We start from the raw sequence: 26,357 nt of genomic DNA, 5'->3' as shown, positions 1-26,357 counted from the left end.
AAGCAAAACATTTGTAATTTCTCTGTGTGTCCTGTAGGATTTTAGATTTGTATACAGCAATGCCAATTTTTGGTTTTAATTTTTCTTATTCAAATCAGACAATTTGCATGGAAAGTAATTTCAGTTGAGAAGCCTGTTTTCAGTCCAAAACTTGGATGGAATTTGGTGAATTCTTCTGAAGCCATGAATCCCCTCAGTTGCTGGGACAGATTGGAGTTGCATTGACTAAAAAGAATAGAATTATGTTTGTAAAAACATATAGCTTTAATGAATATCAAGAGCTTAAAGGGAGATATCAGAAGCTTAGCCCTTTCATGGAACTCTGTTGAACTAATTTAGTGGGTTTACATGAAAAAGACTGAAAATCTGAGGAAAATGAATTTGTTTTCTGTAGTATTTGAAAATTTCCTATATTTTTTTTTTCCTGAAAATATTTTATATCCTAAAAAATCCTGCTTTGCATTGCTTTGAATTCTACTGCCATGTATATGTTCATTCTAATTCATTGGTAAGCATCTAATACTGATAGGAGATTAAGTCAACTAAATTAAGAAAACCTAAAGAGGTACAATTACCACCCTAGGAAAAAAAAAAAAAAAAAAAGAAGATTCATGGACAGTAACCAATGTGAGAGCTTTAAAGTATGAAAGATGTATGAAAGAACATTTTTCCTGAGTTCTACTTCATGGACCAAATAATAGGAATACATGAAATATCATAATAACAGTGTATCTCTTATGGTGATAAAGAATGAAAAAGTCACAGTTATCTTTTTCTGTTCGAATCTGTAAAAAGTCCAAGCATCATTAACTTGGGAGTCACAGTTAATTAATGACATATAGTTATATGCATTGTTTTTTAACTTGCATAGGTACGTGTGTTCACATTTTCTGTTGGTCAACATAATTATGACAAAGGACCCATACAGTGGATGGCTTGTGAAAATAAAGGTACTGCTTTTTCCTTTGAGACTATTCTTTGCTAGAGCTTTGGATAGGCAATATCTTTATTACTCTCTAAAATGTGCAGATTTTTTTTTCAGCCTAATTTTACGTTAATTGTATTTTTTAGTAAAAGCTCCAAAAAGTTATTTGATGAAATAATGTGTATATGCATATATCTATATAAAGAATAACCTTGCTTATTTATTTCTGATTACTTTATTTAAAACTTTGTATTGTAAGAAAAATATCAGAGTATTTTTAATAATAATAAGAAGAAGATATTATGGTTCAGTTTTGAGAAATCTTGTTGTAATAGCCATCTATGAAAAGATGGAACTGATGACAGATAAGAAATTAAGCAAAGCTGTTTTATATTAAGGGGTCTGGACAAAGGGATTTTTTGTTTGGTTTGTTGGCTGGTTGGATTTCTTTCTGCTTTTCTCCAGAACTAACAAGGGACCAGATGACTTGCATTATTTTTCCCTTTTTTTGATGAAAATATCAAAATTATTCTTGCTGTGATTTCTTAGCTTCTAAGAACTTCTTATATTTTTATATTTTTGTCCTGATTTCTTAAAAAAAAAAAAGAAAAGTAAAAAAGGTGAAATTAAGGAAATAAAATACTTTGTCCTAAAATTTCTACATGAAAAATATGGTCAGAAACATTTAAAAAGAACGTGAGAAAGAGCTGTCTCAAATACCTTACAGTATAGTTGTGGAACAATAGATAAATACAGATAAATAGAAAATAGATTATCAAATAATATTGTTTAATATTTTAAACAGAGCAATACCCAGGCCTGACTGAAAATGTGAAAGTATTTTATGAATCAGAAAGAAGCAAGAGGTGAGAGGTGGGATAGATTATAAGAGGGTCTTGAAAGTTAAGACTGGCAGGAAAGGAGGATAAGATATGATTCTCAGGCCATAAAATAACATAAACCAAAGGTAAGAGAAAGATATAGATAAAGAAAAACATAATGATATAGAAGAATCCCTAGCCCGTATGAATAGCATACATATCGTAGCCTCATGAATCCCTCAGTACGCTGGCAAGTTGGGCAGAAGATACGACAACTTCATGAAGAGCAGGTTGTATTGTCAGATAATTACAGAAAAGCAACGTTTGATTTTTTGAACAGGGGATTTTTTTGCTAACTTCTTTTTATCTCAAAATACTGTGTGCATGTGAACTCCATTGTTTTAAAACAAATGAGGACCAGCTGGCTTAAAGCATAACCACCTATGTCATCTTGTTATGGAGGCAAAGTGATCATAATCTTCTGTCTAAAATTGATGCGATTATTTGTACGTCCAGTTTTTCCTTAATTAAAAGTTTAAATTTATTATCAAGCCACGCATTGCTTATGGCAAAGTAAATGACTAGCCTGAGTACTCTCACCTCTCCAGCCCTCCCCACTGCCTTCCAATCTGGCTTACAACTTCCTTGGTCTGAAACTGGATCTCAGTGCCTGTCCTTTCAGTCTTATTGGTGCATATGGGCAATATTTTTGATTCAAACAAAAAATGTGATATAATCAATGATGAATAAAGACCTTTCCGATGTTTAGTTAGAAGACATACCAGTTTGATTTTACCATCCTTTCCACAGAGTGCCTTATATTTTTCTGCTATGAACTTCACTCTTGTGGCAGACTGTGGCTATAGTCACGTTCCTACACGCATTCAGCATATAAGTACGTTGCTGTCACAGTGTGACATGACCATGACATATCCTTGCACATCAGAGTAACTGGGAATTCAAGAGTACAAATTCAGTACATTACCTCAGCTTTAAAAACAACAGACAAAAGAAACACATTATATACTCTCGCTGCTTAAGAGTAACTAGCTTGGCCTATATGGCATGGTGACCCATTGTATGTGGCCACACGTTGTGGTGGCATCTGCTAAAAAAGTATTCCATTCATACATGATAATTTCTATTAAAATTAAATTAGAAATTACAAGCTAAATGAAATTCCTCAAGATTAAGAGACTAGCAGTGTATTATCATAAGATGGCATTATTTCTGTTCTAAATTTTAGGTTATTATTATGAAATACCATCCATTGGAGCCATAAGAATAAACACCCAGGTAAGTGTGTTATCCAAATGCAGATACAGTTGAAACATTAACAAGCGGAGGTATTTCTGGTGTTAAATATGTTGCATTTCACCTTTGTTTGAATTGACTACATTTTAAGATGCACTACATTAAAAGTAGAGGAAAAAAAGTTAAGGCTTTCTTTTACGTGAGTTAAAGTATCCGAATTTCTTTATTTCTTTTTAGTAGTTGCCGGGAGTCAATTTACAATGGGACCCCTGCTTCCCTGGCCAGCTGGCCCACAGCAGCTGGCATCCTCTACAGCAGGCTGTCCGTGTGCGCGCGACATAGCGCTGGACGTGGTCTGTCTCCTGCAGACCAGCTCTGCATAAGGACTATGTTTTGGGCTCAGTTTTTCTCCTGGCCTTACGTGGTCCCTCTTGAATCCTGAGACACGGCAACAATTTTTTTTGTAAAGTTCTGGCAAGTTTTTTATAACATGTTTGGACATTCATAGCCTGCTTCCTGCCGTACTTGCAGCATGATCCTCAGGGTTTGTATTAGGCGGAGAAGGCTGTGGATGTGTGTGAGGGCATCGTCCTGCTCCAGTATCTGAACTCAGCCGGGCAGAAACAATGACCTGGTACAATCCTGCTTAGAGGAGAGGTTCCTACATTGATTCAACGAGTTTGGGAGAGACAGGGGTTTTTTTCTTCAAGAAGGATGCAGGGTAGTTTTAGCAGCCATGTGTGCACAGGACCCTGGAATTATATGGTGTGATCCAAACTGATAGCGCAGATGAAGAGAGATTCTTTTCAGTTGTCTGAAAGTCCATGTATTCACATGTCCAGAGAAGCAGGGAAATATCATAGCAGTTCTTTGTCCTTCCAAGCCCAGGCATGACATTTTTTGGCAGAAAATGAGTCCTTTTTTTGGCTTGAATAAGAGTCCTTTGATTCTGTTAAACTCTTCCAGATAGTGTCTGGCAAGAAAAACCCCTCATATGATCAGACAAATAGAAAAGGTTGAAGACTGAGACAAGTTTGATGGCATCCACTCCCAAACCAGACCAGAAATCTGACATCTCATAAGATCACCAGCTTTAGCCGTACTCCAGAATTGAAGGAAGGCAGGGACTATGAGGTTTTAAAACCCTGATTTTTTTGTTTCAACAGAAGTTATGCAAGTTCTTGCTGTAGGAGCTGAACATACCCAGCTGTTACACCACTCACCCTCCATCACCCACTCTCTCTTCTGGGTTGAAGGTTCTGAGATCTGCTTGTAATTTCATTATGTCATTAGCAGTTAATTTTGGAACAAAAATAGTTGTAATTCTCACTTGGTGGAAAGAGAGCAGTGGTTATGGATGTGTAAGGTCCGTGTGACTGAGACTGAAATACAGGAATTGCCTTTGCAGTTAATACGGCATACTGGAGACTGTTTGGTAATATAAATTTAAAGAAGTATTAAATACTAGTCCTGTATTAGAGGTGAATTTTGCCTTTTTTTTTTCTGATCTCTTCATTGTTTTTATTTCATTATTGTTTATTTTTTATACTGTTTCTGGACTTTGATCTAATAACTGCCCTCTGATGGGTGTATTTCACTTTTTGGCAGGAATATCTGGATGTTTTGGGAAGACCAATGGTTTTAGCTGGAGAGAAAGCCAAACAAGTCCAATGGACAAATGTCTATCTGGATGCTCTGGTATGATCTGTAGTTATCTCTAGCAAAGTAAGAATCTTAGCAAACCAGTAACTATAGGGGTCCATTTACCACAGTTCTGAGGACTCAATTCCCTACACTTCCAAACATAATACTCTTACTCCAGTATCTCTACACTTCAATGGAGCAATTTCCTGAACAGCTATTTCTAAGGTGCTGCTCATTACTTGTACCTTGTATTCTCCTAAGGGTCCTGAACTTTAACAGAGAAAAGCAATTTATCCTAAGCACAAATCTTTAAGTGTAGGTGATTGTTGCCCTCAAACTAACAAAAGAAAAAGAGAAGCAAATAGCTTTCCAGTGTTGTACCTATGCTGCAGTAGAGGTCATCTGTTATGTTACTGGTGGGGAGTTCTTTTTTTTTTTAAAGCATTCCAGGCAGAATGAAACCTATCAATGTCACTGGTTATTAGCACAGATTTTGAACTTGGATCTCTAAACTGCCGTGGTTGTTGTAATTACTTGCTTGCTCAAGGTAATGATTTCTTTAATTTGACAGTGTATATAATGGGGAAATAAACAAAAAGATATATGAAATGCTTTCCTTACTGCTGAAGTTATCACTTCAGCCTTGTAAAACAAACATATTCAGGAAACTACGAAATGCAAAGTATTATTAGCAGCAATTCAATCTGTTGCTCTAGATAACCTTCTTCTGAGTAACTCTATCTAAGCAAAAATTACTGCAAAATAGTCATCTGGAGTCATGTATTTATCCGAGTTCACATGGTCATTTAATGTCATGTCAAAACCACTTCTTCCCATCAGTCAGCATTACTGTAAATTTTTTGTCAACACATCATAGAACTGAGCGTGACACAGAGGAACTAGTTTTTCTTTGGGATTTCAATGGCCAGAAGTTCATTAACCATGTTTTCTTGGTTGTAGTTGAGGTATTTACTGGAAACATAAAGGATGTTATGACGCAAGTTCATATGTTCTGTACATATCCTGTTGTAAAGCCAAAGCTAAATTTGCAACTGGGGATAAAAAAAGGTCTGTTTAATGAACTAAAATGAGTGATACCTGCAGAATTTTGTTACGTTGCTTTGTATTTTCAGTGGGTTCATTCATTGTTTCCTTCAAACTTTTCTGCATTCATATGTTATGTATGTGTTTTTGTATAAATAATTATATGTATGTATATATTTGTGTGTGCACATACACACATATTTATAAAAAGTAGGACATGTTATTTTTACTAATATATTTACTAAGTGAAGACCAACCCAAACTAAACTGTTGACGTAAAGTCTGAAATTTGTGGACTTTTGTGTAAAGTCTGAAATTTGTATAAAGGCACAGGTGTATTTAGTCTACCCTGGAGCCTTTTCCCGATTGTTGGTTTTAGCAGGGATTGGGACTAATTTGTCACATTGGTTCTTTATCTTCAATTTCCTGAAGCAATTCCCTCCTGTAGGGCTTGCCCTTCTCCTGCTTGTGCCTCACTGGACTTTCTCCTATCCTTTCCTCTGACTGTCTAGCACCTGTTTGGGGGCTAAGGCAAAAATAATGCAAAGTGTATTACATAAGGCTACATTTGAATTGAGCCTAAATTCAGGTTATGAAATGCTAAAGAGGTACGTGCATTTGATGCTCTCTTTCAGGACTGTCTCTAATAATTTGATGTATTTGTGTCAATTCACACCTCTTTTCTTGCCCAGTTCCTTCAGGTTCTGTTACAATATTGCTCCAGCCTCGTTTTCTGCAAGATAATTACAGAATTTTCAGACACTTTTAGGTTTACCAGTTAGTCATAATTCATTCACAATTATTGCCCTCTCTACCTGTATGTTTTTTGGGGGGAGAGGGTGTTATACCCCACACATTCCCCTACTGTTTCATTATGTATCTCTTTGATATTACTTGTAAAAAATATCCTCCTCTGCTTCTGATTCATGTCCATTTCTTGCTTCTCGTATCATCTCCTGAAAATTCCACTTCTCTTCACCTTGCTTGTTTTAATGTTATTAACTCTGATCTCATCACCTTTCATTTCATACACAAACACATGTTCACGAAGGATTGTTTAATTCAAAAAAGATGGTACTAGACTGGGTAAATGGAGAACGGATTTCATCAAAGCGGATTAATAAAGTATTTTAGCTTTCTTTTTTTTTTTCCTAATGAAACAAAGTGATATAGCTCCGCAATAAAATACATTAAGCATCAGTGAGGGGGAAAAAGTTTGAAATAAAAAACTAAACATTAGTACAAGGAAAGGTAGAAATCTGCCTGTGGACAATTCAGGATGGAAAACAAATCTTTTCAGGCTATTTAAACATATAGTTTTCTGGATCCTATTTTCAGTATGAGTTGTGACTGCCAGTAAAGAAAAAACAAATTTCTTACATATTCCCCAAGAAGCGTAAATCCCTTGCCTCAATACTAGAAGAGACTACGTGATTTTGAAGAACTGATGATGGATACTATTTCAAGCCATTGAAAAGTAGTGATGATATGAAAAATAGTAGTATTACCTGTTGGATGTTTCTGTTGATTTTGACTGTATGTATTTGTTGCCTACCTGTTTACTACCTTTAAGTTTGGTTTGGCTTTCTCCTTTTTTTCTTTTTTCTTTTCTTTTTTTTTATGTTCCCCCCTACTATCTATCGTTTTTAGTATAGTGGGAACTGTCGCTGTACACATTTTTTCATAACTTTTAGTTTTTATTAAACTATTATATTTTATATTTACTATTATATTTTACATTTACTATTATATTTTATTATTACATTTAGCTTTTATTAAACTATTATATCCTAACTTTTTGCACACCATCTATTTTTAAAAAGCACTTTATTATTCTTACTAACACATGGACACAAAAAATATAATTTTAACTTTCTATGCATAAAATCAATGAAGTAGTCTTATTTTTTTTTCTTTTTTTACAAGCTAAAAGTCAGTACTCTAATCTAGTGTTTGGCTACAGTAATCCCTGGATTGTTCTAATCTATTTTAGGTCAAAATTTGTTATTTAACTAAAAAGTCTTTTTCTCCCCTCTATATGTGATTATTTCCTAGGAGCTGGGCCTTGTGATTACAGGAACTCTGCCTGTCTTCAATCTAACAAAGGAACAAAATGGGAAAATAGTAAGTTGTTACTTAAAGAAAAAAAAAAATCAGTTACTTGAAATAAATTTAATGCAAAACTCCTTGAAAAATGTGTATTTCCATAGAGCTTTCTACAGTTTAATTGTCTTGTACGCCAGAAAAAAAGGGGTCATCTCTAGTTGCCTGATAACCTCCTGGGAGCAAGAAAATGCAGATCACCCTTTTTGTAGTTCTGAGTTTCAGGGTATGACATTCCTTGATCTATCTCTGTGACCTGGTAGCAGTGGGAATGAGTCAAGTGCTCAATAGATGGGAGGTAGATGATGATATTATTTAGCCCTTGCCAAGAAAGGAAGCCCAGATAAATTTATTATAGATCTGTGAAGCTATGACATTTCAGGGTAAAAGGCAATGCTGTAGAGAATTGAAATTATTTGGTTGTAATGACAATGGAAAATAGGACTGTGTACTTAGATTAAAATCTAAGTATTACAAAAATACAATTCCCCACTCCTATTACAGCCTGATAAGAAATCAATTTACGTGCTCTTCTCAAAATCAAAATGCTGCTTTTTAAAATCAGACCTAGAATATGCTTTACAGTATGTGGTAAACTGTTGTACCTTTGGTGTGATACTCATGTTCATTCGGGTTAAAATATACAGAAGCTTAGATAAGATATTCTTTGATTTACTTTCTTAGATAGATTACATAGACTCAGAATGAATACATGCAAATTCGATCACTACAATTTCTTTTACTTACTTTCAGAATAGTTCTCCTGATTTCCCTTTAAAAACAAATCAAACAAACAAACAAACAAACAAAAATATTTCATAATCTTATCTACAAGATAATGCCTGGAATTCACTGCGTCTGGTTGCAAAGTGAGAGAGTACTGATTATCAAAGCATGTCTTTCTAAGTAAAACAGCCCTGATCTAACACAGAGGAACAAGAGGAGAACTTGAATCTGCTTGACTTATGTCTCTACCTGAATTTTAGCTTGCATGCTGCAAGATGCATCTTCCAATACATATTCCAAATTTATTGAATATGGAGAAGGGATTCAGGTGATATTATGTAAATCCCTGCACCCCTTTTCTGTAGTACAAAAATAAAGTACAAGTGAAGTAAATGTAGTGCCTGAGTCACTGATTTCAAATGCTGAAGATTGTCATAGTCACTGGGTTTTTTGGGGTGTGTTAAGGTTTTTTCTCATTCATCGTTATACCACACCCAAAAGAGGTTAATTGTTTTTGGTCTCACTTATCAATAGCCCAACCTAAGTGTGCAATAGCAGCTCTATATTGGTGCTAGTAATTTAGTATCTACATCATTGTCGAATATTAATGCATCACTTTTGCTTTCACCTGTTTTGTTATTACATTTATTGTTTATTCATCCAGGAAAGCATTCATTTTCATCTTCATAAACAGTTTTAATATTCTGTACTCAACTCTGAATGTATCGAATATTTTTTTGAATCATTTGGATATTATTTAAAATATTTAGAATACAAACATCAGCAAATAGGTGATTTTTCAAGTAGTGTCTGTCAAACATGAGACAAAGGCAAAATCAAAATTCACTGACTGTTGCAGTTATTCTGCATTGTAAATATGTCAAACATATTCTAACATTTTTGAATCTTACCAGAATCAGCTGATTCTTGGAGTAATGGGGGTTGATGTCTCTTTGGAGGACATAAAAAAACTGACACCCCGATTTACGGTAAGTTGTTTGCGTTGGTGGTTTCTCTTTAAGTCTGATTTATGTATGATTTCTTTGCATGCTCTTTCATAAGTCATGCAGCAGTGACTGGATGTGAATCAAAATACCAGCAGGCTTCTTTTCATATATTCTTTTCCATTGTTGTAGATTTTTTGATGGTTTTCTCTCCAGCCATATATGTGCTTCTGTCTTAATTATCATCAGGATGCATCTGTAAAAGCCATCTTTTACATTGGGGGATAATTATTTTCCTGTACCTTAAGGCACTGCTGTTTAGAGTGTTGGGTTCTGATCACAGTGTAGAGTACACAATCATTTCATCTATTAATAATACTTAGCATTTATATAAGACGGGTCTTTATAGAAAAGTTCTTTAATATATATTTATGTCTGTACCCTCCTCACTATGATTGATTTATATATTAAGACATCTAGCTAGGGAATTTCTAAGAACATAACTAGTAGTGTGGAAAATAACAGCTGAGGAAGCAAAGGAACATCACAAATTTGACCAAAACCAAATGTAAAGTCCTACATCTAGAATGGAATAATCCCATGCCCATGCCACAGTACAGGCTGGGGCAGAATGCCTCAGAAGGCAGGAGAGGGCCTGGGGGTCATGGTGGAGGAGAAGCTGAGGATAAGTTAGCAGTAAAAGAGGTCAACTGTGCTCTGAACAGCTGCATCAGGAGTACTGTGTCCAAGTTTGGTCTCCCAAGTTTGCCAAGGGGCTGGATTTCATGGTATATGAGGAGAAGCTGAGGGAGATGGGTTTGTTCAAACTGAAGAAGAAACCTAAAGGGTTACCTAATGGGACTTATAGACAAGATGGACCTCGACATTTCTTGAAGGTATATAGCAAAAGACAAGAGGCAATCGACATAGTTGTGGCAATGGAAATTCCAAGTGGAAACAAGGAAATAAAAATCATTGTGAGGGTGGTTAAACACTGGAGCAGGTTGCCCAGAGAGGCTGTGGAATTGCCATTAGAAGTATTCAAAGACTCTTTGAAACCCAGTCCAACTTTGAAGTTGGAGCTTCTTTTGAAGTTAGCTCTGCTTTCAGTGAAGGGTTGTGCCAGGTGACCTCCAGCGGTCCCATCAGCCTAAATGATTCTCCAAGTTTATGCTTCTATTAAGAGTAAATATTAAGAAATTACCTTCTGTATGTTAGTATCTCACATATTTCATGATGTCTGAGGCAAAGTATTTTCCTTAATGTGACCATTTCTCGAAAACCATTGATTAATCTTTCTTTATTACTTAAAGCCTTATAGCTCTAAACTTTCTTTCTTTCAGCTCTGTCCAAACGGATACTATTTTGCAATTGATCCTAATGGGTATGTGCTACTTCATCCAAATCTCCAACCAAAGGTATGAAAAATCTTCTAATTTATTTTTCTATAATTAGGGGACATTGTCAGAAATAACAGAAACATTGAATGTCTGCTGAAAGTGCCAGAGAGCCAGAGAGCAATAGTAAAGATTTCTCAGTGGTGGGGGTGTCAGGAAAATCTGTGGTGCATGTATGGCTTCATCCAAATCTGCTTCAGTCAGCACGAAGACCAGCATTGCCTTGTATTGCATTTGGTTATTGATAGAATAAAAAAGGTGTATATTTTACACACACACTTAATAATAATAATAATAAAAAAAAATAATCACTCCGGATTGAGAGAGATGTATGGATTGTTTCCACATAAAAAGTTAGAACTAACGACGAATCACTATAGGTATTGAAGGCCCAACAATGTGTCCGTGTAGTTCAGTTGGCAATATTAGAATTTCCCATTAAGATGGTTTGAGCAATATATGGTCAAGATAAATGCAACCTGTCAATACACAGTCAAATGAGGCTAGTAAAGCTTTTAAACTTTAGTGGCACCCTACTCCTAAGTTATTTTTTAGCACTTAGTACACTTTAGAGAAACTTCTTAAGTAATGGAAGCCTGTATTTGCTGCCTTTAGGCATGGAAATACTGGGTTTTTTAAAAAAAATTGGATGCATATCCATCACTTTATTCCTCCCAGCCATGTTCCTGTGGCAGAATAGCAGCAAGTCCTTGACCTCTGGGCTGTGTGACTGTCCTCTCTTGTTTCTTCAGCAGAAAGTCTTATCATAGCTGCAAGAGGGATAGCAGAGCCCCTTTTCAGTACTTCACTCTTTAACTGTCAAAGGCAGAGAAAGAAATTAAGAATTTGTCTACATATTTTACAGATTCATTTAATTCTTAAGCTGCGGGAAATCAGCATTGTGAATATGTGAATTAATTTCCTGATGAAGTAATGAATATGTTTGAAATCTTTTGCCAAGTGTGTAACAAAAAAAGAGAGAAAAAAAAATGTTTCTGAAGAAGAGAAGAATAACTTGATCGTGACTATAGATGAAATATCCCTTTTGATTTATTTTGAAAGGACCCTTTTAAAAAGAAAAGTTTTTTATATAGTCTTCATAATTCAGATGAACTTCCATTTCTCAATATATGCATTAGGTGTTCATGTGTTAAAAAAAGAAAGTTTTGATTTGATGATTTTGCTTGATGAATTTTTCTGAGACAAATATATGCATCATTACTGACCAAATCTTTTCCTCATTAGAGATTATTAGAAACTCAGATGACACCCAGTGGTCTGTTTACCTTTTCCTTATATGCAAATGAAACTGTCTTTTTGTTAACAGAAATGAAGCGATGTAGTATTTTCGTTTTAGGCTCAATCTTGTGAGGAACTCATGGATATGGATTCTGTTCGTCTCATATGTGCTATTATACTACAGTGTAAACTCATAACACTGAAGACTAAAGAACCTTTGTTAGAGAGTGAAAAACTCAGCTCATCCCAACTAAATGTAGGCAGACCGAGATGGATTATTAGGAAACTAATTGTCGCAGTTTCTCTGTGTAGTTTTCTACTTTTTCAGTCGATATGAAAGTCCAGAGATGCTACCACATACTGCTTTAATGTTTGATTTAGAGTATGTTTAAAAAAGGATATTTTGTGTGATATGTTTTATGTTGTAGAATAATGTCTAAATGTAATGTTAAGCATATGCATTATTATTATTGTTATTGTTGTTATTAACAGTTACACAGACTAGACTTTTTCACTCCCAGTTTGTTTGGGGTGGTGCATGCTATTCAGACTGATACAAGAACTGCGTTTTAAAACTAAGGTACACTACAAAGACAGATGTATTTAGAACTCATGGACTTTCTTTAACATGTCATATTAATTTTAGTTGAACCTCCTGGTAGCCGTTAACTTATTAACAAACAACATCTTAACCCTCTCTGCCAGCAATTGTTCAATAGATGTAAACTAAAACATAACTACGTCTTTACCTTCGAAGAGGTGAGGGTGTGTTAAACTTCCAGTGGTCCCTTCTTCTGAATGCCTTCTGCTTTCCTTCTGAAAATCTGTTACCTCAAATCAAAACTGGTTCAACGCAATTAATAGTTTAAGAAATTGTCTTGCAGTATGATCTCACAAAGAAAAAAAAAGCCCCTAGAAATTCAGAACTTGTAAAGCCATTTGCACAACTGAGAAAATTTAACAAAAGGCAGGTTCAAAAGCTGATTAAAATCATTAAGAACCTTCCCTTCATGCTTTTATTTGCAAACAAAAAATACTTCAAAGCATAACGTAGGAAAACTTTTTTTTTTTTTAACTTTCAGTATATTATAGTTTTAAACTGCTTAAAATACCTTTTTTTCAAGTTTGTGTAGCTATATTTCATTTTTAAACAAATGCTTCATTTTATGTTTTTCTACCAATTTTCTTTGTGTGTCTGTCTGTATGTGCATGTATTTTTCCCGTTGTCCTGGGAGAACAGGTGGGTAGCCCACCAAATAAACATAGTCGCTGAAGGGAGTGCATTAAGCATGTGTTAACAACATTAGTCTTAATTAGATAAGATTTGAAAACAGTAAATAATTACATTTTTGAATGTGTTCTAAAGAGGAGCATCCTTTTCTTTATTTTCGTTATGGTTCTGACCAAAATCCATTTAATGGTAATTTTAAGCTCCAGATGCCTTCAGTAGGCTCCAGTGATCTGTCTCGTGGTTTATAGTTTTGAAAGAAATGGAAGAGGAGGTGGTTTTAAGAGCGGATATAACAGTAAACAAAATGTGAAACTCTTCTTATTCTATATATTAATTCTAGCAGATAATGTGGGAGGAAGAGCTCTCTGATGACTTAATTCACATCATTTAATATACGTCTGGTTTTCGTTTCCCTTGACAAAACCTGTGTGTAATTCTGATAGAGAGCTCGGAACTCTTTATCGGAATGAGGGCTCCTCTCTGCTTCCAGTAAATGTGCGCTGGAGAGCATAGATGTTGAGGGAAGGCTTCCATTCTATAAGTACGCTGTTTACTAAGAGTGTAAAAATATAAATTACTGCTTTTTTGTTACTTCAGCAAATTGGTGTGGGCATACCAAAAGTTAAATTGAGAAAAAGGAGACCCAATGTACAGGTAACTTTGGATGGAGGTGATTAGTGCATTAGAATGCATAGACCTGGAAATACAATTAGAAAGCTTCTGCCCTGCTTACTAGGAAAAATCTAACTAGAGAACTGTTTACTTTGACAAACAGCTTCCAAAGCATGAAGCTTGCATCCTTCCTTGTTTAAATAGTAGAAAACATGTTATTGGCTGTAGTGAAGGGCGTTCTATTAAATTATGGTGCTTTACTAATAGGTGCTAATTAGAGCCGCGCAGTAAAAATTATTCTTCAGATTTTGAAATGAATTTGAAGACTGGGAAAAAAAAGAGACTACTTGTGCTGTCTTTGCTTGCATAAACCCGAAGTCAAGAGAAGATCATTCTTATGACTTTATTGCCAAGTTTTATTGTACAGTGTATGCTGTATCACATTGCAGAAGTTGAATGAACCGTTCTATTTATATTTTTTTTTCTGGGGAAGTCAGAGTAGGATATATGTTTTATATGCTATTTACATCGGGGTTCTTGGTTTAGCAAACCCATCTCCAGAGGATTAACTGCCATTAAGTGAACAGGAAAAAGGAAATTAGTAACATTTATGCAGTGCAATCCCTGAGCAGAAAACACTTAATGAAAACTTAAAAATCATTACAGGAATAGATTAACTATGTAACTAGCAAAATAACAAAATTAGGTACAGTGTACCATGTTAATTTCTTTCACATATGGGAATACATAATGCAAAACCAGTGGCTTACATAACACCACCATTAAAACATGGTGTAAAATCCTGGCCTAATTCAATTCAGTGATTTCACCGAGCCTCAAGTGGCTGTGTTTATACCACATCTAGAAGACCACCACCAGGCTAGATTTTTTTTGTTTATGCACTGGAGAAAGCAGCACTGGAACACAAAAAAAAAATTAAAATAACGTTTCTGAGCACCCTTGGCTGCTGCTGAGCTCACCCGGCTGTGGTGGCTGCCCAGGGAGGGGCAGCTCTGGGCTCCCATCCACTCCAGATGCTCCTGGGTCTCCCGCTGGGGCCCAGGATTTTGCGACCTTCTTACCATCAATTATTTTAAAAGCCTAATGGCCCGTGTCTTCATTAGTACTGCAGGTATGAGTAGGAATTAGGCTCCTGCAACTCACACCAAAGACTTCTATAGAATTTGTGAGAATACTGACCTCCCAAAACACGACAACAACATTTTAATAAACTTTTTTTTTATGTTGCTGCACCAGTTCTTTCTTTCTTTGTTTCCTTCTTGATTTGTCATTGAAGTAATAGATCTTTGCCTTTATTTTTCATGCTGAAAATGGATTGCACTCCTCTTATTTGCATGCTTCATTGCTAGTGATTTACTTCTGTTTCGTTTTATTAAGTTGTGCTGGTGAATGTGGTGATGTTGCGCTTCTTCTAGTTATGCCACGTGCATGACTGGAAAAAGAGAAGAGCAAACTGAACAGTAAGTTTGTTTCTTCATGGCTTGGGATAAAACTCACTAAATGGCAACCTTGGAAGAAAAAAAATATGGAGCCCAAACACTGCTAAAAACACATTCTTGGGGAAAAAGATATAGTGGGGAAAATAGTCTTCCATTTGAAGTACGGGGCTAGGGATGTTCTGTTCTAATTTCTAATGTATTTCTTTGTGCCTTAGGCACATCACATAATGTATCTATCCATGTTTAGTTTCTTCATCTATTAAAAGTCATTAATAAGTACCTTATAAAGAATGTGTGGTCATGTAAGTCTTACAAAGAACAAGAACGAACAGTTCATGTATACTTGAATTTTGAAGGACAGTTGAAGTTGACTACTTTGTCTTTGGGACTCCTTAACTGTGGCTAGCCCAGGTTATCATTTGAAATTAATATTGACCTTGATTTGATGTGATGGCTTTTTTTTTTTCTTTTTATTACCATTTCTTTTCTTCTCTGTTCCTTTGTGTGTTGGAATGAAATGTGAACTTCATAAATGCCTCCTCTGCCATGCCAATGCCTTCATGCATGCTGTTTGGGTTTGACCATGCTATTCATTATCCATTGCATGTAAGAAAATGTATTTTTTTATTTATTTTTACATTTTAGCCTTTTGCTATTTATTTTGAGAGTGTGGATTGGGGGGGTGGGGGTGGGCAAGAAACAGCATAAGAATAATTAAATTGTTTTGAATTAGTAGAGAGTATATGTTGACACTATTATATTAATGTTGCTAGCTTTATCTATCCTATATAAATAGGAACATAAAAAATTCTTGAAGTTATCAGTAGACATTTAAAAGAAATACCCGAATCTTTGTCTGAAATCTTTTCAGGGCATATTCTTAGAATAAATTTATTGGCAGGCAGTAAGTCTTACTTGCTAAGAACAGGAATGATTTCATATATCCAGAATCACATACATATGTTCCTCAAGAATACGAAGGAACAGTCTTTTGTCTTCTAACACTATTCTATATTATTTGAATATAAATCTTGAAAATAAGGACTACCGTTAAGCTCTTAATGCTCCAGACTATTATATGAAGGCATCTCTTACCAGCTCTTCAGGATGTTATGTTCTTCCAGTAGGAACTGGTATTACGTACATAAATTGTGATGAAACATGCTTGCATTCTTTGATAGAATAGTTACATGTATATTTGCCATATACCTTTGTCAGAGAATGCTAGGATAGAAGGAATATAATCAGCATTTTGAAAGAAAGGTCTTTAGTCTACCCTGTAAATAAGTTGGTATAGCTGCATCACTGAAATCCTCGAGAAATGTCATTATCGGAATTTACACTAGTCTTGAATTAATAGTATCAGCTAATGACAATTTTTGTCTTGCTAATCATATGAGAAGCAGTGCTCAGTTACTGATAAAACTAGGCCTTGAGATCCTTTTGTGTATGAACTGTCCTATTACACAAAGCAAAGTATTATCAATAAAAAAAAAAAAAAAGGACTTTATTCATCTTCTATTCTAAACTATCAGATTTAAATGACTAAATAATATATCCCCATGCTCTTTTCTAAAGATCCTTCTTTTGGTGGGTTCATTAAATAAGTACTGAGTGATGAGGACTGAGGATTTTTACATCACACGTAATATAAACTCAATGGGGCTTAGCCAAAATTACTCAAACAACCGACTCCTACGGAAGAGGGCTCTGTCCAAGTAAATGCAGACTGCAACTGAGAAGGCAGTAGAGGCTGGAGGGTGGTCTGAGCCACGTCAGCAGAGCTACAATGCTCTTACCGCACCCTTATGGGACCAGGGTTACTACAGATGCAGCCCACCAAACTTCTCAGTGCTCCATTGTCGAGGGTCAACATCATGTACATTCCTTAGGTCTTGAAGCTGCTGGGTCACAGTATGTCTGTGCTACAGGTTTTCATTTCTTAAATTGGGATAACAGTACTGATTTCAAGAGAAATGCATTCAAAACTGCAAGGTGTTCAGGAAAGTCCTGTAACACTGACAATAAAAGCGATTTTTATTTTTTGTAACAAACAAATCATTTGCTATAATTGCTGCCTTTATGAATCTTGAGCTGCAGTCCATTCCCGCTTCATAATGGGAAGTCTGTAGTCTGCTTTTGGCAAAATTGCAGAAGAGCACAGTGACGCCATTTTACTGGTCAGCTGGAACACTCTCCCAAAGTTCTCTCTGCCTTCTTGGAGACAGGACGCCTACTGAGAGATTCACATCTGATGCTTCCTCCGATGGGTCTTTTCCCACCCTAACACTCCATGACATACCAGCAGCAGGGGAAGCAGCTTCCCAGCGTGAGCCCCACACATGACAGACTGTGAATGGACAGTGGCCATTTGTGCTAATTTGATTTTCACTTACCCAATTAACCCCTCTACCCAACGAAATAAAACAAGTGAGAAAGAGCCACTAGTAATTCATCATGCTGTAAGAGATTAGAATGGACGAGTAAGTAAGCCCAGTTAAGCAGTTTCCTTTGAAATGAAGGGATTCGAATGATTTGCAAAATTACTGTACTCTGTCTTTATTATTTGATCATTCAATATCTTCTGCTTCAGAATCCCAAATCCCAGGAGCCTGTTACACTGGATTTTCTAGATGCTGAATTGGAAAATGATATTAAAGTTGAGGTGAGATTACCCGGTTTCTCAGTACCTGTTGCTCCTTGTATTTCACTGTATAATAACTGAGAAGCAATAAGTGCTCTAGATTTCGAATGGGAATCTATTTCACTATGAATTTCAATTTTAAATTTGTCAAGATGATGACTTCATAGAGAGATGAAGTTATAATGAAGCAAATTGAGAACTGATATTTTTTGTGGGCAAGGGCAATGCGTTATATTCCTTTCATTTTTAAAGACACCACGATTGCTATTTAAATAATTCTTCTTCATTAAGTAGTAAATCCTGGGAAGGGAGCTTGTAATTTTTTTACAACGGAACACTTTTTAACAAGCTATTACTATATTACACAAAATGTTTTAAAAGTATTTTCCTGTCTCTTACTAATGCCAGCTTATTGCTGTGGTGAGAGAGAAAACTGCGAAATTAAGTGTTGACAACAAATCTCTTCGTATGTTTTTCAGTAAATAATTTTACATTACATTTAGAAATCAGAATTTTTAAAAATAGTTTGTTAGTTTTGTGAAATAAAATAGAGTTCTTTTAAACATTTTACATTTTTAACACATTTTTTCACTTCGTTTGGAATTGTTCTTTCATAATAGCACTATTGGTATCTGTTAAATTCCACATTAAGTTTCTTTGAAACTCCTGTTTCATCGATGAATTACTCTCTGACTGGAATAAAAATGGGTTTTGTTGTGAATCACTGCTGCTATCAGAATCACACAGACGTGCTGGGAAGCACGAGAAATGCTACACAAAACTCCTTCTCTTCCACACAGAATTCATACTCCGCCTAGTGCCCAACATCCAGGGGTTTTAGGGAATGGGCTTGTTATGCAAAGTATACCGGAGCTGTTGCTTCATGACTCTACTGATTCGGTATAGGTTTGGATAAAACAACTTTTAATTAGAAAAATCTGAAAATTGTAAACTTAACTGGTTTTTAAGAGCTATGACTTTCATATGCATTGCCATTTTCTGTGTTTTATGGAATATATTATCTATAATATATGTTTTGTATTTTATATATTATGTATTATATTATATATAATATTTTTTTATATGTTATATGAAGCATTATATATATTTTACATGCAACACCTAGTTTTTTGGGTATTTTTTCTTCCTTGTCAATAGATTCGGAAAAAAATGATAGATGGAGAAAGTGGAGAAAAAACATTTGAAACACTGGTCAAGTCCCAAGATGAGGTAAGACAGGAACACCAACAATTGCATTTACAGGAACACATAAAACCAGAAAAATACTATGAAATGGCAAAAAGGTGTTTATTCTTTAGTGTCAGTTTGTATCATTTTTCCCTCTCGATTTGCTAGTTTTATTGGCTTATACTAAAAGAAATTATGTACTTAGGAAAAGAAGAATTGTTTTCTTTCTTGGTTTCTTTGGTGCGTCATTAATCAGGCAGTTGTTGATGAGGTCTTACACTCTGTTCACCAGGAAATGGACCCAGCCTACTTCTGTGTATGAATCCCAAAACAAAGTACTTAATTTGCTGGCAGAGATGTGTGAGAGTGGGTTTGGTAGTTTATATTGTGGTTGAATGGGAAGAAAATAGCGAGAGAGAATATAACGTCTATATGCCATAAATGAAGACTATTTGGGATAAGCAAATCCATCTTACAGTTATATTACGTACTTCTGCATTCTGAACAGCTTGTGGAGTTCTTTATTTTATTATCCAAAATGCTCATTCATGACAAAGATTGCTACTGTTTCCCAGCAATAGGAAATACTCAGATTTGATACGGATCCTTACGTCTATGCTGTACGCCTTGGGGGACCTTAATGAGAAGAAATGATGGCTGGTGTACCAACAGAGCAGTTCTGGCCAGAGTATGCCCCACTGTTACATTTCGACAACAGCTTTTTGAAACTGTTTTACTCTGAATGTAAAACAGCTTGAAGATAGCTAATTTAATGACTTAGCAGAGGAACGTGAAGCAAATAAAACACCAAGCAGACACTACACAACCCTTAGATATATAAGCCCAGCATAACAATTCTCAGCAGAGTTACTTGTGAGTGTGCAGTTAATTTTTCATGGATATTATTAGCTGCTCTTTCCTGTTGATCTCCTGTAACTTTGATATCTCTAATGGCTCTGCTGTTTGTACTTAAATGGCAGAATGTTCCAGGGAAAAGTTACTCCTTCTCAAAAGGCATATGCTACAGAATCTAATCAAGGTAAATTGATAGGAAATCAGGCTTCAGAGTTTAGGGAGTTTTGTTCTGTTAAAAACAGCACATTCTTTTTTTATATTCCATTAATTGTCTAACAGATGGTAGCAACATTTACACTCTGCTTTAAATTTTGGCCAGATTACACCAAACCATGCCCAATACTAAGCAGTTCTTATTACCAGTCCTCTGACTCAATTCTGCATTGAGGGAAGATTTTTATATACTTACTCTCATTTTAATAAAAAAAAAAATAAATTCATAGTCCTAGTCTATTTTTGCATTAACCATGACAGACACTTACTTGTCTTCATGGCTGAAAATCAGTGACAATACATGTAGTTGCTAGATTAGGCTGAAAATGGAGCTGAATTTTCTGAAGCATGTCTCAATCGTTCATCCATAATGTGATTTCACAATGTCAAGTGTCACTCGGTTCCACAACAGAGCTTTGGGAACATGCTTAGAGACAGAATAGTGTGGGTTGGAAGGGACCTTTAAGGGCCATCTAGTCCAACCCCCCTGAAATGAGCAGGGACATCTTCAACTAGATCAGGTTGCTCAGTGCCCCATCCAACCTGACCTTGAATGCTTCCAGGGATGGGGCATCTACAACGTCTTAGGGCAACCTGTTCCAATGTTTCACCACCCTCATTGTAAAAAATTTCTTCCTTCTACCTAGTCTGTATCTACCCTCTTTTAGTTTAAAGCCCCTTGTCCTACTGATACAGGCCCTACTAAAATGTTTGTCCCCATCTTTCTTATAAGCCCGCTTTAAGTTCTGAAAGGCCACAATAAGGTCTCTCGAGAGCCTTTTCTTCTCCAGGCTGAACATCCCTAACTCACGCATCCTGTCCTCATAGGAGAGGTGTTCCATCCCTCTGATCATTTCCATGGTCCTCTTCTGGACCCCCTCCAACTGGTCCATGTCTTTCCTGCACTGAGGACTCCAGAGCTGGACATCTCATGAACATTCCTCAGCCTCTTAGTATCTGCACTGGATACTGCGCTGGATACAATGCATCCTGCTTCTGATAGTGTGATTTAAAAGGAGTGCAAATAAGGACAGGATCCTTGCTCAAGGTCCTCACAGCTGTGCAAATCCATCAGAGGCATTTTTTTATTCCTGAGCTATGGGTGTCATTGAGGAGATCAGTGTCTTTACTTTCATGCGTGTCCACCTGTGAGGAAGCAGATTAAAATCTGTATATTCATTCAACTGTCACAAGATTGTGACTTTTTTGCAGAAAGGTTGTCATGGTATTTTATTATATTGCAGAGTCAAGGGAATTTGACTCAGTGTTGGGTGCTGTTTTCCTTCTGATACCCTATTCAGAAAGTGCAGAACCTCATAGACTTCTTGAGTACAGAACCTCAGCTTCAGGGGGGGGGGCAGACAAATGTAACTGTTGATTATTTTAGCTGAAAGATGATGATGATGATCATGTAATCACATAGGCAGCAGAATCATACTTTCTTACCTTAGTCTTTATGAGGGAAGTCAACTTAACTCAAGCTTTATACACTTACACTGTCCAGGTGCAAAGTGTGCCCGTAAGTTACGGTCCTTGAGCCTGCGGAGTCCTATGGTGTCATTAAACCTGCCCATGCTCCTTCTTGGTGTCCGACTTCGTGCTGCCTTTCACCTCTTCTTACGTTTTTCTAAAGCGGAGACCCATACCAGCAGTTCCCTTGCCTTCTGCTAGGACTCTCTTCTGTGCTTTCTCACAATGAAGCCCCCACCCCAGCCCTCCTGAGTAAGGCTTCACAATGATGCTTTACAATCTACAGGGAAATACTGCTGCATGAAAAAACGTGCCTTTTCCTGAATTAGAGGATGGTGAAAGGATAGGACCTCCCTGGGACAGGGAGAGTAAGCCCCAGCTGCTACCTCACCTGTTTTAGGTCCCCACCCTGTCTAGAAAGCCACCAGCCTGTGCCCCCGTTCCGAAGGGAGACTGGGTCATTCCTGACCCGTTGTCAGAGAGTCCAAAGTCCTGCTGGCATCTGTGGTGGGGATAAGCTGCTCCCAAAGGGCGGGACTCATTGGGACATTTTCAGACTTGTGTTGTTTTGTTTAGGGAGTGCCTCTCCAGGCCTATGGGTGAAAAGGGCTCTGTGAAGGCGGTTAGAAAAGGGAGGATCAGAAGGTCAGAAAAATACAATAACACCATTGGGGTTATACAAGAAATTGCATCCACAGCACAGTTGTTGAAGAGATCTCAGGCTGGGTGATAAAAAAGACCTGAGACAGTTGGTCCTGCAGCTGTCTGCCCAAAGAGGGAGGGAGGGGAAGCCTTTGCGCTTGCAAATGCTGGAGTCAGCTACAGCATCGGAAAGGCAGGGGGGAGATCTGACTTCCCTGAGTGCGTGAGAATCTGTTGGTTATGCACGGCCCAGACCACAATCTGCATTTGAATAGAATCTCCCAAGCCTTTTGATCCCAGATGCTTCAAGTGCCCAATGACATCAATTTCCCTCACCTTCCCCTGCGCCATGGCCCAAGATTTCTTCCTCTACTCGGACCTCTCTGAGAGAAGTGAGCAGCCAGAGATGGCTGGCAACGGTGACTGCTTCAAGCCATTGCACCCTCCCAACTCCAGGCTGTTAGAGCCAGAATAAAGCTGCTTCAGACCACGGGCCGTGCGTGAGCCATACATCACTTAGGACTTGATTGATAGCTTCATATATTTTCTTATAAAAAGGGCTGATGTGGTCAGTTGCTCTGAACTGACAGTTGCAGTCTTGAGGCTTAGAATTGATGTCCTTTTTGTTTTGCTTTTTGGTTTAAGTTTGCGTTGCTCTCCTTTTGTATTGCAGCTGGCCCCAGCAGCGTCTTGGGAGATGACCTCATGCTACAGCATAGAGACTGGACTCGTAGCAAGTGTGGGTGGGGTGCGCTGGAGTCTCCCAAGGCCTCAGGGGCTTTCCAACTAACAGAGAAGATGCCATAGGAACAAAAGCATTGCCACACTCGGGCAGCCGGGGTGGGCAGTAGTGAAAACTGAAGGGTCACAAAAACTGCGACAGCATGCATAGGTTCGTTGGCAGTGATCAGCTTGGGGTGAGATGGTCTCACACTGCTCGGTAATGAAATAGGCAAAGGTAAACGGGAGCAGATGTCTGAGGACGTGTGATGTGCTGGGTTATCTTGGAAGGGAGGTTTCAGCCAGTTTGCTTTCAAGCAAGTTCACAGCACTGGTGGCAACAGGATTTAAGATGAGCCCGGTTCTTCGCTTCCTTCCCTTCCACCTTGGGCACTGCTTTTCTCTTGCCAACGTACATGGGGTGCAGCCCATGGCACTGGGCCTGATTTGGAGGGGCTCCCAGTGCTAGGTTCAAGTGTCTGCTTACTCTTGAGCTGAAGTAATAGTATAGGCACATTATTAAATACAAATAGGCTTGGATAAAAATCTCTTCAGCCATCTTTTCACCTTAAATATAATATATACCATGGCATTAGACTTTGGTAAATGCATTTTTTTCCCTTTTCTTCTTTTTTTTCCCTTTTTTTCTTTTTTTTCCTTCTTCTTTTTCTTTCTAAAATGACTATGAAAATATTTACACTGTCATGCTGTGCTGAAAAGCAGCAGCCAGGTAATGAGAATGTTTCAAATCGTAAATGTCAAAAAAGACAACTGCTTTTTCATAACCGTGGTCATTTTCACACTTTTGTTTTACCACAGGGAAAGAAAGAACATAGATGTAATACCTGTGGTACCTGTGCCGAAGTTTGTAATGTTGCAGTGCAACAGCTGCACAGACTCCACTGCTGGCGTACTTACAAACCTCTGATTGTAAAATAATAATACGTTACAGCTGCCATAAAGCTGTAGTCTTCAAAGTGGCAAACTGAGTAAAACAATGTCAGCCAGGTGCATTGATGATTAAATCTACGGGGGACTGTGGGACTATGTTTATCACGTCTTTTTTTCATACCAAAAAGAAAATGAATGGTAAAGATTATCCTAATGTATTAAGTTATTTAAAAATTTACTTCCATGTTAAATTTTTCACAAATTCAAGAGCCTTCTAATGAGACTAGAAACACATGTAAGTTTGGCACGGGGTGCCTATACAATCAGGACTACCTGGCTGAGCCTATAGATAAGACTCAAATTTAAATTCATTTACCCACTGGTACTATGATCTCAAAGGACACACACTGGATCTTTTTGTTGTTAGAGAGTTGCTTACAAAATCTTACTTTTATAATAACATTTTTTTTTTTGTTTTCATAGTTTAACTGCAATATGGTCTGTAAAGGAGATAACAACTATTATAATATTTAAACCACATAGAAAAAGTTTGCATAGGCCTGGCTAACGCATTTTAAAGGAAAAATGATATATAATGTTTGTCTAGTTTTATTTAAACTTGAATTTCTTTAATGTCCAATAAAAAGGATATAGGTGATTCTTTCGCATACTGTAAGTTTGGAAAATGTTTAAGAAAAGGAATTGCATCTTGACTCATGCTTTTAGCAAAATAATAAATAGAATTCCAACAGATTTCTACTTGATTTTACACTGTATTCCTCAAGAAAAGGGCAGACTTGTTGAAGCTTCAGAGTTAATTCATTTTTTCACCAATATGTCTTTTTAGAGATATATCGATAAAGGAAACAGAACATATACGTGGACTGCTGTGAATGGCACTGATTACAGGTAACTCATTTCTGTTCTCTGACTTCTTTTGTTTAGTTAAATGTCTTTTTTGTTTATTCTGGTTAATATTTTTAGCATGACGTATTCTATACCAGCCAAGTCAGGACCAGATCCTCTTCTCCCCAGGCCTGTAGGGTTTGCTGGGTTCCTTTACAGCTCAGAATTATTGCTCTGTCTAAGGACCAGAACCTGACTATTTCATCCAACTATTGAGATTTATCACTAGGGTATTTCATTATGCAGGAAAAAAAAGGGGTTTATGACTGACATTAAGAATCTTACTTTTCCTCCTAATTTCTGTATCGCCCCATAGTTTGCTTCTTAATTGTACACTTTCTCTTAGATTACTCCTCTTATTTCATTTTATCTTTGCATTGTCTCCATGTTCTTGTTTCAATATGCATATTAAAAAGGAAAATGCTATATTTTGGTCTAAATAAAAAATGTGACATATTTTGTGCAAATCCTTTTTAGTCACGGTCATTGCTTATACCATGATTTTGCTAACGTTCATGGCAGATCTCAGGGGCAGGAACTATGCTGCTGACTAGCTCTGAAATCCGTACCTATTTTTGGCAAGTTTTAACTAATTAGTGCTGATACTGCTTTGTATACAAAAATCGTATTGTGAATGGCAGCAGGAATAAATGAAATAATGGGTAAAAACACATCCCCCCTTGAATGCAACGTTGGTGCGTATATTATTTCAAACTTATTTAAGCCCACAGCTCTGAAACATTAGAAGGAATGTAGCAACTTGACATTATCCAAAACAAGTTAAGGTTTAAGATGTCCCAGAAAGGATAAACTACCCTAGTTCAAAACTAGATGGTACAAATATTAAGTCAAATTCTTACCAAAATGCTATTTTTATTGTGGTGAATTACAGTAGTCCTCAGCCAAGCTGGTTCCCATTTTCTGTTATGTTCCGCCCAGGTGTACAGCCAACGAGAATGCAAACGTTCATTTGTATGCAAAACCAAACAAATCAGTTTTAACAAGATAATGTAAAAGTAGGACTTTATCTTTTATTCAACATCCCATTTTTCTGTTGCACTGCCTCTATGTGTATACTCTGTAAGAAAAGGAAGTTTTTTATCAGACTATGCCAATCAGTAAAAGAAACCAGCAATCGGTAAAGAAATACGTTTGATTTATATGACTTCTTAATTCTTACTGAGCTTCCTGGCATGAGATACAGCAATAAATCCATGGAGTCACATTGCAGCAAACCTATTAAACATAAAATTATAGATTTTAATTAGCAATTTCTGCTAGCAGTAACTGGTAATGACAGGTAAACTGCTACTGATTTCCCTGGAGGAGAATTGGTAGAAGGCTATCACTGAATATTCAGCAGTCTCACTTACGTTCTGTTTAAATGGCAAATGTATCATTAAAGGTCATCTCATTTATGACTCAATT

General features: G+C 36.7%; 1 protein-coding gene across 5 annotated transcripts in view; it reads left to right on the top strand.

Annotated features, from left to right (window-relative positions):
• CACNA2D1 (calcium voltage-gated channel auxiliary subunit alpha2delta 1) overlaps positions 1-26,357 on the top strand; it is a 430,557-nt gene that overhangs the window by 366,180 nt on the left and 38,020 nt on the right. For 3 of the 5 annotated variants that reach the window (XM_063323543.1, XM_063323541.1, XM_063323540.1), the window contains exons 13-21: positions 872-950; positions 2,993-3,042; positions 4,609-4,698; positions 7,744-7,812; positions 9,432-9,506; positions 10,805-10,879; positions 17,994-18,065; positions 19,203-19,274; positions 24,871-24,932. In XM_063323543.1, the coding sequence (XP_063179613.1) occupies positions 872-950; positions 2,993-3,042; positions 4,609-4,698; positions 7,744-7,812; positions 9,432-9,506; positions 10,805-10,879; positions 17,994-18,065; positions 19,203-19,274; positions 24,871-24,932 (644 nt within the window). Of the gene's footprint in view, positions 1-871; positions 951-2,992; positions 3,043-4,608; positions 4,699-7,743; positions 7,813-9,431; positions 9,507-10,804; positions 10,880-13,925; positions 13,983-17,993; positions 18,066-19,202; positions 19,275-24,870; positions 24,933-26,357 lie in introns of all 5 variants that reach the window. The other 2 variants (XM_063323544.1, XM_063323542.1) reach the window with 2 other exon arrangements.

The sequence above is a fragment of the Chroicocephalus ridibundus genome, chromosome 1 (genome assembly GCF_963924245.1).
Source record: "Chroicocephalus ridibundus chromosome 1, bChrRid1.1, whole genome shotgun sequence".
NCBI lineage: Eukaryota > Metazoa > Chordata > Aves > Charadriiformes > Laridae > Chroicocephalus > Chroicocephalus ridibundus.
Note: the sequence above shows the minus strand (reverse complement) of the source record. Positions and strands in the feature narration are given on the sequence as shown.